This window comes from Eriocheir sinensis, chromosome 12, assembly GCF_024679095.1.
Source record: "Eriocheir sinensis breed Jianghai 21 chromosome 12, ASM2467909v1, whole genome shotgun sequence".
Taxonomy (NCBI): Eukaryota; Metazoa; Arthropoda; class Malacostraca; order Decapoda; family Varunidae; genus Eriocheir; species Eriocheir sinensis.
The window spans coordinates 15,029,709-15,047,368 of record NC_066520.1 but is presented as its reverse complement, the minus strand read 5'-3'; the positions used below and the strand labels follow the sequence as shown (position 1 = coordinate 15,047,368).

At 45.4% G+C, this 17,660-nt stretch overlaps 1 protein-coding gene across 4 annotated transcripts in view; it reads right to left on the bottom strand.

Moving 5' to 3' along the window:
* Positions 1-17,660, bottom strand: part of LOC126997474 (ATP-binding cassette sub-family C member 8-like) — a 34,240-nt gene that overhangs the window by 16,074 nt on the left and 506 nt on the right. The window contains exons 2-10 of one of the 4 annotated variants that reach the window (XM_050858579.1): positions 12,738-12,771; positions 11,357-12,255; positions 5,592-5,800; positions 5,201-5,267; positions 4,876-5,079; positions 2,755-3,016; positions 1,874-2,079; positions 1,404-1,541; positions 384-546 (exon numbers count right to left, since the gene is read on the bottom strand). In XM_050858579.1, coding sequence (XP_050714536.1) covers positions 384-546; positions 1,404-1,541; positions 1,874-2,079; positions 2,755-3,016; positions 4,876-5,079; positions 5,201-5,267; positions 5,592-5,800; positions 11,357-12,109 — 2,002 coding nt within the window. In that variant the 5' untranslated portion in view covers positions 12,110-12,255; positions 12,738-12,771. Of the gene's footprint in view, positions 1-383; positions 547-1,403; positions 1,542-1,873; positions 2,080-2,754; positions 3,017-4,875; positions 5,080-5,200; positions 5,268-5,591; positions 5,801-11,356; positions 12,772-17,660 lie in introns of all 4 variants that reach the window. The other 3 variants (XM_050858580.1, XM_050858581.1, XM_050858578.1) reach the window with 3 other exon arrangements.

Here is a 17,660-nt window from a genome sequence, read left to right as displayed (position 1 = left end):
TTCTAAAATGAATACAGAGTCAATCATTAATGTGAGCACGCGTTCATGTATCCGTGAGTGAATCCATGCAACACGAAACTCCAACTTTCTTTTTGACCTGCTTTCACTCTAGCGGCGCGAGTGACACCGGGAACCCCACCGGAAAGGACGAACAGGTAAGAGGCGGACGTTACTTAATGAGCATCACCTGTGACCAGCGAGAAGGAATTTAGGGAGGGAGGTGGAGTAGGAAATAAGGAAGAGGATGATGACAGAAACCACAAAGGAGGACAAAGAAGGAAATGAGGAAAGGAAGGTGAAACAGGAAGAGGGGGAGAGGAAGAGCGTGGAGGGAGAGGAGTGAAAGGAAAAGGCGTAGGAGGGAGAGAGGGAAGGGTACTTACTCATGAAGGCACGCAGGAGGGAGTCACGGTGAAGGAGGGCGAGTTCCTTCTTCCTGACGGAGGTAATCTTGCTGAGAAACTCCTCCTCCCAGCCGTGCACCTTCACCACCCTCGCCGCGGCCAGCACCTCGCACGTCCGTCGCAGCCTCTCGTCGCTTACCGTCTGACGCGAAGGAAGAGAGAAAGAAACCGATGGAAGATGCGAAGATGGCACACAAAGGGAACGGATAGGTAGGAAATGAAACACGAAACAGATGAAGTTACGCACAGAATAGACGGATGAGGGAAGAAAAAGAGGGTGAAGGGAGACATGAGAAAAAGAAGAAGAGGATATACAAAAGGAAGTCGTTGAAATCATTAATAGAAGAGAGACGGATGGGGGGAAGAGAAAAAGAGAGTGAAGGGAGACAAGAGAAAAAATAGGAAGAGGAAATAAAAAAAAACGAAGTAGTTGAAATAATACATAGAATAGAGACAGAAGAGAGAAGAAAAGTAAGATAAAGGAAGACATAAGGAAAAGAACGATGAGAAAGAAACAATACAAAAGAGGATGTTAGATAAGAAGGAAGGAAATGCAAGGAAGATAAGAGGAAGTAAACACAGATAGAACGGTGGCGATAACGAGAGGAAGTGACAGGAGGGACTGTAATTATCAAGTGCCGTATATAGTGAGTGTTGTTGTTATTATTCTCTTCCTGTTTTGACTTATCTGAGGAAAGGTAAGACAAGCATTACATAACTCTCTCTCTCTCTCTCTCTCTCTCTCTCTCTCTCTCTCTCTCTCTCTCTCTCTCTCTCTCTCTCTCTCTCTCTCTCTCTCTCTCTCTCTCTCTCTCTAATGATGTGACGAACTTCTCTCCTTCTTCGGGACTTCAACAACTACACACATACATCTCTCTCTCTCTCTCTCTCTCTCTCTCTCTCTCTCTCTCTCTCTCTCTCTCTCTCTCTCTCTCTCTCTCTCTCTCTCTCTCTCTCTCTCTCTCTCTCTCTCTCTCTCTCTCTCTCTCTCTCTCTCACCAGGAAGGTCTTATTGGTGTCCGCTATCCGTCGGCACAAGAGGAATTGCAGTGGGGTGAGCAGCAGGATGGCGGCAAGGGCGGCCACTACTGCGGAGGTCCCGAGCTGCACCCACAGGAGGGCCATGATCACCGACACCTGGAGGGGGGGAGGGGGAAGGGGGGGGAGGGGAGGGTAGAAAATTAATGTCCTGTATATCATTATGGTAATCTCTCGTTCACGTTGCAGTAAGAATAAAGTTACACTAATGTGGTGTTTCTTTTTCCTTATAGAGGTTTTGTAATAAAGTTTTTTTAATAGGTAGAATATTTGATTTATATGTGTATCTGTCTCTCTGTCTGTCTGTCTCTTTAAGTTTAGTCTAGCGTTTAGTACCATGAGTATGCACTAGACAACTGTATGTGTGTGTGTGTGTGTGTGTGTGTGTGTGTGTGTGTGTGTGTGTGTGTGTGTGTGTGTGCGCGCCTCACCTTCATGGGGATGGCCCAGGTGTAGTGGCAGTGCAGGAAGAAGGTCAGGATATTGTCGGCGTCTTCAGAGGTCAGGTTGATGATGGACCCGGCGTCCTGCCCCCCGTCCCCTGCCTCGCTTGCCCCCCTCCGGCCCTCCGTCGCCCCTCCTCCACCCCCTGCCACCTTCCCGCCCTCACTTACTGTCACTCTTCCATTTTCGCTCCCTGGAGTAAAGAAAAAGAATGGGGTTGACCACAACAGGAAGTGTGAGAGCAGAGCCCCGCCTGAAAACGGTAGAGTTCGGAAAAGGTGTAAACATAATGATTTAAAAAAATATTCATGCCTCAGAGATTGCCGCCCATAGATATACTAATGCCTCACTCAGTTCATGTCTTCAGTATATAATAAAATATTTACCCCTAACGATGTCCTTTTTCTCTCAATATAATTGTTCTTATAAAGGATAAACTAATGTAAGTCACCAGTAAGTTGTCACTAAGCCAGTAAGGTTTCTTTTCATTGTGATTTACAGTCCTCATATGACCGTACGCTGTGTAACTATGTGCCCAAGGAAATACCACCATAAAAATTATAAGAGACATGTACCCTGTAACACACACACACACACACACACACACACACACACACACACACATCGACAGAGTTAAGTGATTCAGCAATACATCTGCATGACATACTGAATTTTGAGGAACCCCATATTTGGCAAAACTCTGCAGAAAAAAAAAACATGTTCAGAGTCTGCGAATAAGTAAATATCTCAATAGGTAAGTAAATGCGAACAGGAAAGAAAAGAAAGAAAAATCCAGGCATGAACACAGTAGCCAATAAAATAGCCCTTCCATCACAGCTAACACATGACATCAATCGCATTACACTACCTTTCCCTCCCACGGTCCCATTCCTGCCTCCCGCCGCGTCCGCTCCTCCGTCAGGCGCCGTCGTTGGGGTGAACGTGGAGGGCAGGCGCAGGGTCTTGTTGTAGATCATGACCTGAAGAGCGGCCTTGGCGTGGATGCCCTCCATGGCCACCAGGTGCGTGGAGGTCTGGCTGAAGGTGGACTGGGCGAGAGCAGCCACCAGAGCCACGCCGGCCACCACCCAGCCGTTCCGCGCCGCCTCAGCCCACCCGACATAATATATCTGTGGGGTGAGGGAGACTGCTGACGAGAGTGTAGGTGTGTGGGTGTGGGTGGGTGTGGGTGGGTGTGGGCGTTCGTAAGACTGCCGTGAAACCCAAGCGCTACAGTATAAATGCGCGTAATAAGGCCAATAAAGTCGTGACTCTGCTTCCTTGTATAGCCTCGAGCGTTCCCTCAAGTCCCCTACTCAGCTTCATCACGTCTTGGTTGTGGCGTGAAACAGGATCCGACTTTTCACTTCGCTTTCCTAGTAGTAGTGTAGATAAGATAAGTGAAAGGATGAAGGGAAAATGTCAAACGGATGGTGAACATGTTATCGGGTACTGAGGGATTACACACCCGTATTTGATAAGGCATTCGTAGAGGTTGAGTTAGTATTTCCATGGGTAGCTTTATGAGCTAGTGATAGTTTGATAAGGCTTCTGCACCATTAAGGAGAAAAACACAAATAAAAACCCGACTTATCTCTTTTGTAGCCATTATAAATATTTGTTGAGAGCCAAAAGCGGCTGAATACGGGTTTAAATCTCTCATTGACGAAGCCTCCTCACGAAGAAATATTAAAGGATTTTGATTAACTTTGAGAACTCAGAAACCAAAGTCGAAGTGTTACAGTGAACGCTTCATACAAGAACAGCGTTTGGCAATTCCTCTGAGTAGTCTTATGAAAAAAAATCTTTTCACTCAAGAACGTGGAATTAGTTTACAAGTAGATAAGTAACAAAAATATCCGTCCGTGAGCTTCGATAAAAGATTAAAAAATTGAAAGTATTTCTGGAAGGATGTATATCAGAAAGGAGACCCACAGCAGCCAACATTCCTTCCTTTGTGTGTGTGTGTGTGTGTGTGTGTTTGCATGACTATTCAAACACTAGGACCTACCATTCTCTCTCTCTCTCTCTCTCTCTCTCTCTCTCTCTCTCTCTCTCTCTCTCTCTCTCTCTCTCTCTCTCTCTCTCTCTCTCTCTCTCTCTCTCTCTCTCTCTCTAACACACACACACACACACACACACACAATCAGACCACGGAGAATCACACACGCACGCGCACATGGACAGCTGGGCGTGGGTGGCCCTTCAGCTTCCTCTACAAGTAATCGCCGCTTCCTTACCGATTCATCAGCTACGCACGACAGCCTCCTGAGAAACAAATTATGCAAAGTACTACTGATCTCTTTTCCTAGTCAAGCCATGCTGTATATGTTACAGGGAAAGTGTGAAATCAGTCATTTCATGAAATCCCTAGTGAATTTGTGAAATGGATTTTTCATTTTGCTATGTTATGGAACCTAACGTAACCTATCCTACCCTACCCTACCCTAAACTAACCTAACCTACCTACTCTACTCTAAACTAACCTAACCTAACCTACCTTAACCTACCCAAACAAACAAATGTGATGCATCTTTAGGCTTGGATACTGTGTGCATGACGTCATTGAAAAACAAATAAAGAAAGGATTCTCTTGGGAAAAACACGAGAATTTACATTACATATTTACTTGATGACAACGCAGAATGTTGATGGCAGTAACTGTCATCCACGGACGTTTCTTTTAGCGAGTGAGCAAAATTATGTTTTGAGCAAGGAGTAACTTGGAGGAAATAACAAGGTCAGTCGTAATCTTCCAGCAAACGGAGCTAACTTACCTAACTCTGCACCTAGCCCTCGCGGCGGCCACACCAGCGTCAATGTCTCTTATAAGTGACGTTTTGTTCCTGCGTGGGAATTTCTAGTCCAACGTCGAGGCTTTTTGTTGTTAGTGGACTTTTTTTATTGTCAGCGGACTTTATTTTCATTTATATTTTCCCTTGAACTGCATTCCTTACTGTAAAAAAAAAATGCGAACCACTGGCCTTACCTTGTCCACCACGACGCCCTCGTTGACCCACTTGCCCTCCTGCACCTGGGTCACGTAGGTCACGATGAGGGAGATGGCCAGGGGTCCCACCACGTTCACGGCGTCTCCCAGCAGCTTGAAGAGTCCCCCGAGCGTCATCTCCCTCCAGTAGGTGAGGGCGAACACCCGCCATAGGGACGGGGACCTGCCCGCCCCGACGCGTTCCTGGAGGGTGGGAAATTTATACAGTCAGGGAGGGACGGTGATGGCCTTGAGGTGTTTCCTTCACTGTAAACACACACACACACACACACACACACACACACACACACACACACACACACACCTGTTCCCTGTGGTAGTGGGCGATCAGTCTCTCGTGTTGGTTGTTCGCCTCCTCATTGCGGGGCAGCCTGCGGAAGGTCACGGTCAACACGCTGCGTAGACTCCGGTTTGGATGACTTTTTATTTAACATCGATGACGACAAGAACAGCAAAATTTATAACGATGAAAATGAAAACAACATCAAGAATAATAACAAAAATGAGAACGAAGATGATGATGTATATAGTGATAATAATAATGATGATGATGATGATGACGCTTTGGCAATATTAAAAGAAGCACCACTACCACTACTACTGATATTTCTACTACTACTATTACTAGTACTATTACTACTGCTACAACTACTATTGCTGCTGCTGCTACTACCAATGCCGCTGTTGCTACTCACTTGCCAAGGTCAGGGTAGCCGAGGGGCCGCTGCCAACCGAGCCGCAGCAGGTGGAGGTACCAGGTGAAGGTGGCGCGGGAGGGGAGGCCGACGTGGGAGTGGCGGTAGGCAAGACCACCCCCGCCCTCCGGGCCGCCCGCCGCCGCCGCCCCCCGTTCCCCCGTGCCCGGCGTGATCTCCAGCACCTGTGTGTTACGCTGCTTGTGCACCTGCCCCGCGGACGCACAGGTGAGGGGAAGAATTATGCATTTTGTTTTTAAGCAGAGGAAATAGCTCAATGCCGATATACAAATATCTAACAAAAAAGTCCGCTAGGTGCTGCTCCTGCAAAAGCAAACAGTATGAGGAGGCATGCGTATAAAGAGGCCTCCAAACAGCAGAGGTGTGTGTTTGTTACTACATACTGACGGCAGTGTCATGCTTGCAGAAATCAACCGATAAACATGAAAAAAAATCACTATTGTTTCAATGAAAAACCAATTCTGTAGTTTTGCTCACTCCTCCTTAGCTAATTAGTGCTCACTCTAAATCATAAAAATACTTTTTTCATAAAAGATATTGCTGCCGTCTGTATTCCAAAAACACTGAAAAAAATATAATTCATTTGTCATGCCAGCTTCTGATGAGTCTATAAGTCTGGGATTTTTTCATCCGTCTCCTCGTACTGACTTCGCTATAAAAAGATAACAGTTACTAAGAATGACATTTTGCCTGCTCTTTGCAGCCAAACTGGTATATATGGTTTTCTAAGGCAATCCTCCCCTTCCCCTTGTCAAAGTGGTGTTTCCGCACTGAAAGCTTAACTAATCAAACCTTCCTGCCCCGTCAATCAACACTCACGTTTCCTTCACGGGGTCTGTTTGCCTTCGCGCGCCAGGAAAGGGCGGCTCTCCCCGTCTCTCATAATATCGTACGTTTTTAGTTTGTCAATAAAGATGTTAAATGTTAATATAATTATTCATAAGTCTGTCTTCTGCCAGATAATCAACATAGGGACAGGGAATAATGTTCTTTAAAACAAATTCTTGTATAACAGCTGTCAGCTGTTATGGCCTGGCAGGAAACTTTCCATCAAATCCAACAGTTAAGAAAACGTTTGGTGTTCCTTTCCCCGCTTTGTGATACACGCGTTCACTCTAATACAGTTATTTTTAGACACACCAGTATAGTACCGACTAATATATAAGTTAGGCTGACGACATCGGAATGTCACAGACAAAATTACTGACTTCTGACTTCTGTAAGTATTATTCCACATGCCCCCACTCTCTCTCTCTCTCTCTCTCTCTCTCTCTCTCTCTCTCTCTCTCTCTCTCTCTCTCTCTCTCTCTCTCTCTCTCTCTCTCTCTCTCTCTCTCTCTCTCTTTCTCTCTCCCCATATACACGCACATACATACATACATACATACATACATACCTGCACAGTAGCATACCAAAATAACACGCGTGGATGGATGGATTTTCGCTAGATGTCAAGGGTGCATAAAAATTAACAAAGACTGGGCAGAGACGCGAAAGGGTGAAAATAAACACACACACACACACACACACACACACACACACACACACACACACACACACACACACACACACACACTCAGCGCGAGGGATGAATTTAAGAGGACCGACAGGAAGGAAAGAAGGGGGCGCGGGAAGGAAAACATATATATAGAAAAGGGATGAACGGAATATGTAAGATAGTAAGGTCAGGGGTAGGTGAGAGAGAGAGAGAGAGAGAGAGAGAGAGAGAGAGAGAGAGAAGATAGCGGTACCGGGAGAGTTGAGGCGTTGATAAGGGAGGGAGGAGTGTCAAGTGTGAAGGGCTAGGATGAAAAATGAGAGAGAGAGAGAGAGAGAGAGAGAGAGAGAGAGAGAGAGAGAGAGAGAGAGCATTAAAGTCAACCTATTATTCATATCATAAAGAGGAGGGAACAACATATTAATAACAAAACAACTAAGTATATAAAATAAATAAAAACTCACTATATTAGCCAACTATTACTACCACCACCATTACCAACACGAGCACCACCTTGCCTCGTAAAACCTATCCAACACAAGACGGAAGATAAAGACGACGAAAGGTAATCTGAAGCACCTCAAGAAACTACAAAATATCACTGAAGAAAGTTGGGCAAAGAAAATACGACAAAGTTCACCCGGAGAATAAAAAAAAAGCTAGAGGTCTTAAAAGAAACCTTGACAGAGGGTTGGATAAGGACGGAGATCAAGGGGATTAAGATATAAGAAAAGAATGGGCTTGGATGGCAGGTGGGAATTATTAGATCAACGTTATTAAAATGGTACATGAGGAAACAAAAATCAGAAGGGGCGACCTGACACGCATGAGACTTAGGGAGCAAATTCACCTTTAAGAAGAAAACATCCACCTTGGGAAATATGTGTAAGGAGCGGAGAAGATCAGAGTTGCAGCTGTAAGGCGAGGGAGAAAGAAAATGTAGAACAGTTTTGATAGAGAAATGCAACGGAAGTGAGACAGGAAGCTTCGTTAGAGAAATAAATGTGAAGAACGATAAAAAATCAGAGTTGTAGCTATAAAACAAGAGAGAAATAAACGGTAGAGAAATTTTGATGGAGAAATGCAACGAAGTGAGACAGGAAGCTTCTGTAGAGAAATAAATGTGAAGAACGAGAAAAAAAAAATCAGAGTTGTAGTATTTTTTTTTTTACAGCAAAGGAGACAATTCAAGGGCAAAAAAAAGGAAACAATAATAAATAAATAAAAAAGCCCGCTACTGAAAAAAACCCCGCTACTCAGATATAATATAATAATACAAGAGAGAAAAAAGGGTAGAGAAATTTTGATGGAGAAATGCAACGACGATGAGACAGAGGAAGCTTCAGTGGAGAAATGTAAGTGACGGGGAAAATCAGAGTTATAGGTGTAAGGTAAGAAAGGAAGTGTAGAATATGTAATGGAGGAATGCAGCGACCATACAAGGCGGAGAGGAAGCTTCGGTGGCGACAATCATTGGCAAAGAGGAATGGGACGGGAGGTTAGAGGAGGATGACGGGGCAATCTGTGCGGTGCGGTGTTGGGCAGTATGTAGACAGAGAGGAAACGAAATCATTGTAAACTTCACTGCTAGAAAAGGGACATATTGGGCCGTATTACAAAACATTTCGTCGCCCAAGTACCCATATTTGACAAGGCTTTCGTAAGAGTTTTGGGCATTTCCAGGAGTAGTGTTATGGCCCTGGTGGTAGTGTGACCCTTCTTCTGTGCCGTGAACCTAAAGAAACACTCATTACACCCCGATTGATCCCCTCTTTAACCTTTAGAAATAGCGGATGTGAGAACCGAAAGTGCCTTATGCTACCGACCATAGAATTTGTGAATGAGCTAAACTAAAGATCAGAATATAAAGTTAAAACGCTCAGGAAAATGTATGAGTGAGTGCAAACCATATTCTTGGGTGCGATGAATAAACGCCGATGTGGAAGCTAGAACGTAAATAAGTGAAAGTTTGACTGCAATAGATCGGTCTAGTGAGAAAAAGGAAAGATGAAGTGACGTGATCGAAATCCAAATGAGTAAACAAGCGCAGGAAAGGATCAAAGGAGAAGCCGAATCTACACTGCACCAATGTCGACTATGAAACAAATATGAAGCAAAAACCGAGGAGAAAAAATAAAAGAAAACAAGAAACGAAAGAATGAACTAGACTCGACAAAAGGTGGCAAATGAACACACACACACACACACACACACACACACACACACACACACACAGAAATCACGACAGAACAAGAAACCAGCATCAACAAGTAGCGACATGGGAGGCAAGCAGCATATGTTTGGCAGGGCTGCACCAAGGACGAGGAGACACGAGGACACGAAGTAAAGAGAGAAGTGGGGCACAGATGAATGGGAGGCAGAGAGCGGCGTAGGGGCTATAGACGGGAGGGCCAAGTGATATTTCCTTCCTCTCTCTCTCTCTCTCTCTCTCTCTCTCTCTCTCTCTCTCTCTCTCTTCGGGGCACCCAGCCAAGTAAGGAAGTCCCCCTTACCCTTCTCTTCCTCTTTCTCAGTCTTCTCCCCTCCTGTTCCTCCTCCTCCTCCTCCTCCTCCGCCTTCTCTTCCCCCTCCCTCCCCACCTCCCTATTCGTTTCCTTATCACCCCTTTTGTGTTCCATTTAGTTACGGTTCATACTGCCACGATAAAGTTCATTACAAGTTTATTTATGATACTTTCTTTGCACGATTTTGAGACGAGAGATATCACGGCGTTTATAACTTCTTCATCTACTACGTTTACCTAATAATGGAGTATGTGAGAAAGTTATGTATACGGTCATGATTTTTGCGGTAGCTTTTCTTGTTCTTTAAGTCACTTCTTTCTTATATTATTTTGTTTGTTTATATTGTGCTCATGGCTGAGTTCTTTCTCATTATCTTGTCGAACGAGTAATCGCATTCATGTCTAAAAATGCTATTCACGGTAGTTGTCAAACTATGTAATGTTGATTTTACACTCTCCCTAACCTTGCCTTCCTGTTTGCGTTTCTTTAATTTTACGTTGGCACTTGACTAGCTCTCGTCTTCTTGCTTGAGCACATTCAGACAGCAAGACAGGCGTTTTCCTGCCACAGCTTGCATGTGACGTGAGGGCGGCGTGGGGGTTCTATGATGGACTCAACTACAGAATAAGCTCTGGGCCACGTGACCGGTGTGGTGTCATGAGAATACATACATGAATTTCGACACGGTATATACCGTGTCTTTTGTCGACTACTTGTCGGGATCTGTCCCACCCAAGTTTATTTATATTATTATAAAAGCAAATGATGACGTATGTATGTATATAACTAGGATATCAACAATCACTCTTCTTCTTCTTGTGACCTGTTCCGCTTTGCATCGCTTTTTAGGACCTCCTTGGTACTTTTTTACACTTAGATGCTTCACTTAGTTACTCTGTGATAGTAAAGATTGGGTTCCGCGATGCGAAATTAAGGATGGGATGTCTTAGGATACCGGATGACAAATGACACCACACCGGCTGTGTTCTCCAACAGCGTCTCTATCTCTATCTTCCACCGCTATGTTCATGCTAACTGCTCTTCTGAATTTGCTAACTGCATACCTCCGTCCCTCCCGCGGCCCCGCTGCACGCAACTTTCTACTCTAGCGTATCTCTATTCTATACAAATCCATTATGCAAGAGTTAACCAGCATCTTCATTATGTCATCCCTTTCGCTGGTAAATTCTGGAACAGCCTTCATTCGTCTGTATTTCCTCCTGCCATGCGACCTGAACTCGTAACCTTCAGAATATCAATAAAAATAAAATAAAATAAAAATCCCCCACAGCACTCCAACCATCAGTAGCCTTCTTTCAGAGCTCTCAAGGCGCCCTCGACAAACAACCTAAACATGTGATATATTTAAATACTAAATAAGAATGTCCTCACAAAATAACCGATATTTTTTCTTCCATGCCTATGAATACTGATACAATGCGCTCTTGTGTGGTCTTTGCTTCTGTATGCCGCTCCCTCTGACAGGAATTGGTCTTTGTTTCCTTTACTTTCTGCTTGAGTAGTTTTCCCTGTTCCTCCTACTTCACCTTATATTCCCTAAGCTGTCCCCCTCCCACTACATCCTCACCCTCTACTCCACTACCTCAGCTTATATACGTCTCCCCCTAGGCAAGCTTCTATTCACTCTGGGCTCCCACTTTCTCCCAGACGACCCACCCCCCGGCCTGTCCCCTCACCCCGCCCCTCCTCCCATGACTCACCCAGTGCAGGAGGGCGGCGGCGTCCAGGCAGCAGAGTAGGAGCTGAAGCAGTCCACAGGCCAGGCTGAGGGTGGGATACACGAGCAGGGGCGGCACTCCCCCCACACCCACTGCCTGCCACGTCCGCACTCCGCCTACGCAGGCCCCACACGCCCACACTCCCACCCCTACGCCCACTCCGCCCTCACAGTGCCATGCCTCCAAGTGGTGGTAGAGGGCCCAGAGAAGGAGGGTGGTGGCTAGGGCAAGGGCGTGGGCGGGGAGCAGCAGGATATGGGGGGCTTGGGAGTGGTAGTACCTGAACCCCGCCTCACCGCATGCCCCCATCTGGACCAGGGTCAGGAGCAGCAGCGTTAGAGTGCGGACCCCGTGTGCGTAGAGCAGCGTGGGAGCGGAGGTGGCTCCTCGGGGGGCCGTGGTGGAGCACCGGCCGATGAGCAGCGCCGCGATGGCCACTACTGCCCATGACCCCTCCACGGCCACCGCCAGGATGTCAGGTGCCTCTGGCCGCGTGAAGAAGGCCGGGAGGGTGTGGACCTTGGCTGTGGTGCTGCTGGTGGCTAAGAACTCTTCGGCGATGGCAGTGAAGTTGACCTGCTCGGACTTAGAAGGCGGCGGCCGCGATAGGTCCTGCAGCACAGAGTTCAGGAACGCCCTCAGCGCCCGCTCCGTGCTGGCGGGAGTCCACTCCAACGCCGGGGCCGTGGCCTCTGACACTGGCCCTCCTTCACCCGGTCGAAGAGGGTCACCCATCGTGCCGGGGTCATCTGAGCCTAAGCCTCAACACTTTACCGGGTCAGTCTCACGTTGGCATTGCATTGGTATCTGACACTTTGTTCCATTCTCGTGATTCGTTATTCTTTAACATTCAAAAGCATTATAAATGTTTCACGAGTTACCTTTTTTTTCAAAAATATAAGTATATAATCATGAGCATTTTCTTGTAAAGTTTTTATCTATGCACGAACGCTGCATAGCAATTAAGGAAGAAGATTTTGAAGTAACATTTCTCACGGCTGTCAGGAAGTCTCACGACCCAGGCCCCAGTGTCTCCCGTCCCCCCTCCACCAGATCCGCTCCACCCGCCGGTGACAACACTCCTGGTCTAGACGAGAACAAGGCCTAGATAAATAAATGAGTAAAGCTCTTATTTTAGACCTTGAAGGGGAACACAATATAATCCATAAGTCAGCTTCCTCACGCTAATAATCTCACAGTCACAATACTTTTTCTCTTTATGTTTGAATCAGTAATTTATGAAGATCCCACGATGGTAGTAAACAAATCACTTGAAGCATCAGCAGCTATTGTCAACATTATATTGGCGAGTGTTTGTACTCAAGCCAAAAACCACTTGGCGGGGCGGCACAGCTTGACTCACCCTACAGCGAAGACTAGCGTCACCCCCGCCGAGCCTGCAGGGAGGAAGAAAACCAGGATGAGCTATGCATTCATGTACCTATGTTTATCAATCTCTCTCTCTCTCTCTCTCTCTCTCTCTCTCTCTCTCTCTCTCTCTCTCTCTCTCTCTCTCTCTCTCTCTCTCTAACAAGTATTTATGTCTATATATATCTGTTTACGTTTATTTATCTACCTATCTATGTTTTTCGTAAATATGTATTCTTTTGGGACAGGAAGTATAAGCGATAAAAGGAAAGTAACGTTGCCAGGATGAGGGTTGCCTCCTTGAGATAATTGGAGAAACGCCATCTCTCTCTCTCTCTCTCTCTCTCTCTCTCTCTCTCTCTCTCTCTCTCTCTCTCTCTCTCTCTCTCTCTCTCTCTCTCTCTCTCTCTCTCTCTCTCTCTCTCTCACACACACACACACACACACACACACACTGGCACTGAAAGGTGTCACCCCGGCCTTGAATTTACTCTCCCTCCTCCTCCAGCTGTGTGTGCTCTCTGCTTCCTCTCGCTCCCACTCTTCCTGCTTCCTCTTCGTACAACTTGTTACACACACACACACACACACACACACACACACACACACACACACACACACGCACACACACGATTACCAGTTTTGAATAATGATAAAAAGTAACAAGATAGCCAGTCGGGCCGGCGGGTCTGCAGGGAAAACACGTTATCGGCTCTCGCGATCTTTTTTATCCTTTCAAGTACAACATCAACAAACACGCCTACCCACGGAAAGCCTGACTTTAATGAACCCTGGCATGAACTAACACTGGTGAGCTGCTAATTGGGAAGTAAAGGAAATGTAGAAATATAGAAAAGTTTGTCGCATAGAAAACCGCGATTGTAAACTGCAAAAAGAATTACACAGAGCCTTAAGGGAGAGATTTAGTTGTATAAAATTATGGTAAATTCAAAAGATGCCTTGGTTATAACTAAAATCCTGATGAAAAACTAGTTGTTAAGACGTATTCAAAATAAATCAATACCTTATAAACATTCGAATAGGATTTGATAGGAGCCCAAAACAACGAGCGACAACAAAATGCAATAAACGGAATGGTTACTCTTGGTGAATGGAGGAAAGGAAATAAGCTTCCTCAGTATCCCGGACAGTGCAAGGGATAGAGAGGAGCTCAGACTCTTCACGAGGGACAGAAGGAAGGAGTAAAGTTGGGAGGGATGGAGGAAAATACACGTTATTATATATTGTGTTCGTTTTTTGCCTTTACATCAGATTGCCCTTCAACCCTCCCCTCCTGGTTATCCATGCGTCTTCCCTGCACCCTCCACCGACACACACACACACACACACACACACACACACACACACACACACACATGGGGTTCCTGTCAGGTGACTTGAAGTTGTATTTTTTTCTCTTCCCTCATCCTCCTTCTCCTCCACCTCCTCCTTCTTCTCCTCCTCCTCCTCCTCGTCCTGTTTCTTTAAGCTTTATATTATCTCCTCCTTCCTTTATTTATCATTTATTTTTCTCTCTCCTTTTCTTTGTTCAGTCTTGTTTATCTCTCTTGCTTCACTGTTCGCTTATTCGGTTCCACTTCATTCACTTTCAGTCTTCATTATATATTTTTGTTTTTGTTTTTTTTGCTTCCTATTCAGGTTTTACTTGTTCTTCTTGCCGACCTTGTTGTTGTTGTTGTTGTTGTTGTTGTTGTTGTTGTTGTTGTTGTTACGCTACTTCCTCCTTGAACCTTTTTTATTTATTTTTCCTTCTTATTTTCTTTCTTTTTTTAAATTAATTAGTGTCCAAGTTAGAAGGATAAAACTTGTGTACACTCTCCCAACTCTTCATGTGGACACACACACACACACACACACACACACACGCGCGTGCGAACTCATACACGCACACAGGATAATTAATACTCTATATTGATATGATCTCATGATTCTCTCTCTCTCTCTCTCTCTCTCTCTCTCTCTCTCTCTCTCTCTCTCTCTCTCTCTCTCTCTCTCTCTCTCTCTCTCTCTCTCTCTCTCTCTCTCTCTCTCTCTCTCTCTCTCTCTCTCTCTCTCTCTCTCTCTCTCTCTCTCTCTCTCTCTCTCTCTCTCTCTCTCTCTCTCTCTCTCTCTCTCTCTCTCTCTCTCTCTCTCTCTCTCTGACGAAGTTTAGATGTTTTTTTCCTTCTCCTTGTCAACTAAATTGCAGTTGGCATGACCTCACTTCGTTAACCGTTCACACACACACACACACACACACACACACACACACACACACACACACACACACACGGATGGATAGATGTGCATGTGTACGTGTGTGTGTAAACTTTTATGTGTACCGCGGCGACCATTTGCTTATCTAAAACCACCAGGCAAGCATGCACCTGACCTTCACACACACACACACACACACACACACACACACACACAGACAAAGGAGGCATCATTTTTTTTACTATTTGCCCTGTGGTGGATGGGTTAGAGAGATGGAGGAAGAGGAGGAGGGGTAATCAGAGGGATGGAGGAGGTAACAGCTGGGTAGGGTGTGTAGCCTAGGAGGAGGAGGAGGAGAACGAGGAGGAGGAGGAGGAAGTGGAGTGTGAATGGAGGGATGAGAAGTAGAGAGACGATGACGATGTGACTCCAAAGTGTGAAGGAGGAGGAAGGTGAAAATTAGAGAGCAAACATGTAGAAAGGACACCGAGGAAGAGTAACAAATGAGACGTAAAGACGAGAAATAAGAACGTAAGAACATAAGAACGGAGGAGTCTGCAAGAGGCCGGTAGGTCTATACAAGGCAGCTCCTGTGAACCTAACCCCACCTAATATCACTGTCCATGAGTTTATCTCATCTATTTTTGAATGTGACAGTTGTATTGGCACTCACCACATGACTGCTCAGCCTGTTCCTCTCATAATAACAGAAACAACAGTAAAAGAGAGGAAGAGGCAAAACTGAAGAAACTTTTTTTACGCCTGCAGCAAAAACTAAAACCAAGGTGAGAGATAATGACAAGAAAAGATAAGGAAAGAAATATCTACATACTAAATAAATCGTTTACTAACAGGTCACACATAAGACAGCAATGAGATGATTTAAAACGACAATGATGCTGTCGATGATAATAATGATAATAATGTCGAATTCGATGGTGATGATTATGATTATGTTGATGATGATGATGATAAGATAATTATAAAAAATAAAAACAAGAATCAGATGAAGATGATGATAATGATGGTGATAATAATAATAATAATAATAATAATAATAATAATAATAATAATAATAATAATAATAATAATAATAATAATAATAATAATAATAATAATAAAAATAATGACCACCAAAAAATGTGGAAGGATACTCGAGAAGGAGAGGTTCAAGGGCGTACTTCCTTTGTTTCTTTCCGGCACGTACACGTATACGCTGCCCAACACACACACACACACACACACATACTGGAGGTGGTGTGGACGGACGGTCTTCCTTCAGCGAGTCACTTCCGGGGGGGTGAGGGAGGGAGGCGGTTCTGCTGGTTGATATGACCTGGTATGACTCACCTGTCCGGGAAGTAATGTGCGGGGAGGTGTGAGGGGAAGGAAGGTTGAGGGTGAGAGGAAGGAATAGATGGAAGGTGGAGGGAAGGAGGGCAAGGTGGGTATTATGAGGTGTTGGGGAAGGGCAAAGGGTAAGAGTGGAAGGGTGCGAGGAAGAGCTAGATGGAAGGATGGAGGGAAGGAGGGCTAGGTGGAGGTTAAGGGAAGGTATGGGGGGGAAGGATTGAGTGTGTGGATGCTGGGGAGAAGGGGAGAGTTAACTGAAAGGGTGGGGAGGAAGGTTAGGTGGAGGTAGAGGAAAGGGGTAATGTGGGGGTAGAGGCGAAGGGAAGGATTAGCAGGAATGGTGGAGGAGTAGAGGGCTAAGTGGAGAGTAGAGGAAAGGGTTAGTGTGAAGGAGGAGAGGTAAGAGGAAGGGTTATTTTCAGGGTGGAGGAGAGGAGAGATAGGCAGGGGGCAGGGGGAAAGGTTAGTGTGACTGTGAACATGCTGTGGACGGGATCTGTCAACACTGTCACCCAACAAACCAAATAGCTGACGAGCCACTTGTTTGATAATTGCTCTATTACGCTTTATTGTCACATCTTTTCACTTTCTTTTCAGTACTTTTCACTCCTCCTCCCCCGACCTTTCGTTACGTCCGCCCGTATGAGCTTTATCTCTACGTTTTAACCACTGACGGTGTTAAGATCGACGTTCCCGGGGTGATTACCGTCGGAATGATGTGTAGGCATCTGTTGACACCGGAAGTTCAAATGCGGCAGATAATAGTACGGCGGCTTATCAGGCACGACCAAGCTTAGACGTGAGAGCAGCAATGATGATGGGAAATAAAGATGATGGGCAAGGAAAAAAAAATGCTGGAAACGGTAAGATGACATTTTTTCCTTACATGGATTTTGGAAGGAACACACACACACACACACACACACACACACACACACACACACAGACTAATGGGAGAGCTATCATTACCAGACACGTCGCGTTGCATAACTTAATTGCAAATCGAAAGGTTCAAGAAGGCTCTAAGGCCATGAGAAGAGTTGTAGCAGTTATTCACACGCCCAGCATATCACTTACTCTACTATCTTCACGTGGGATAATAAGAACATCATAACCAAGGTGTATTAATTCCCATGAACTAAAGTAACTTCTTCCCATGCGACTCTGAATGTGACAACAGGCATGTAAGTAGGACCGCTCGAGCTGCCCGTCAACACCGTCACACAAGAGAGGACCTAAGAATGTCACGTCATTTATCTAAACACGCGTAATGGTGGGTGAGGCGAGGAGCGTGGGCGTACGGCTCATAAAAATAACTGCCTAAATAATGTCTGCAAATAACAGCAAA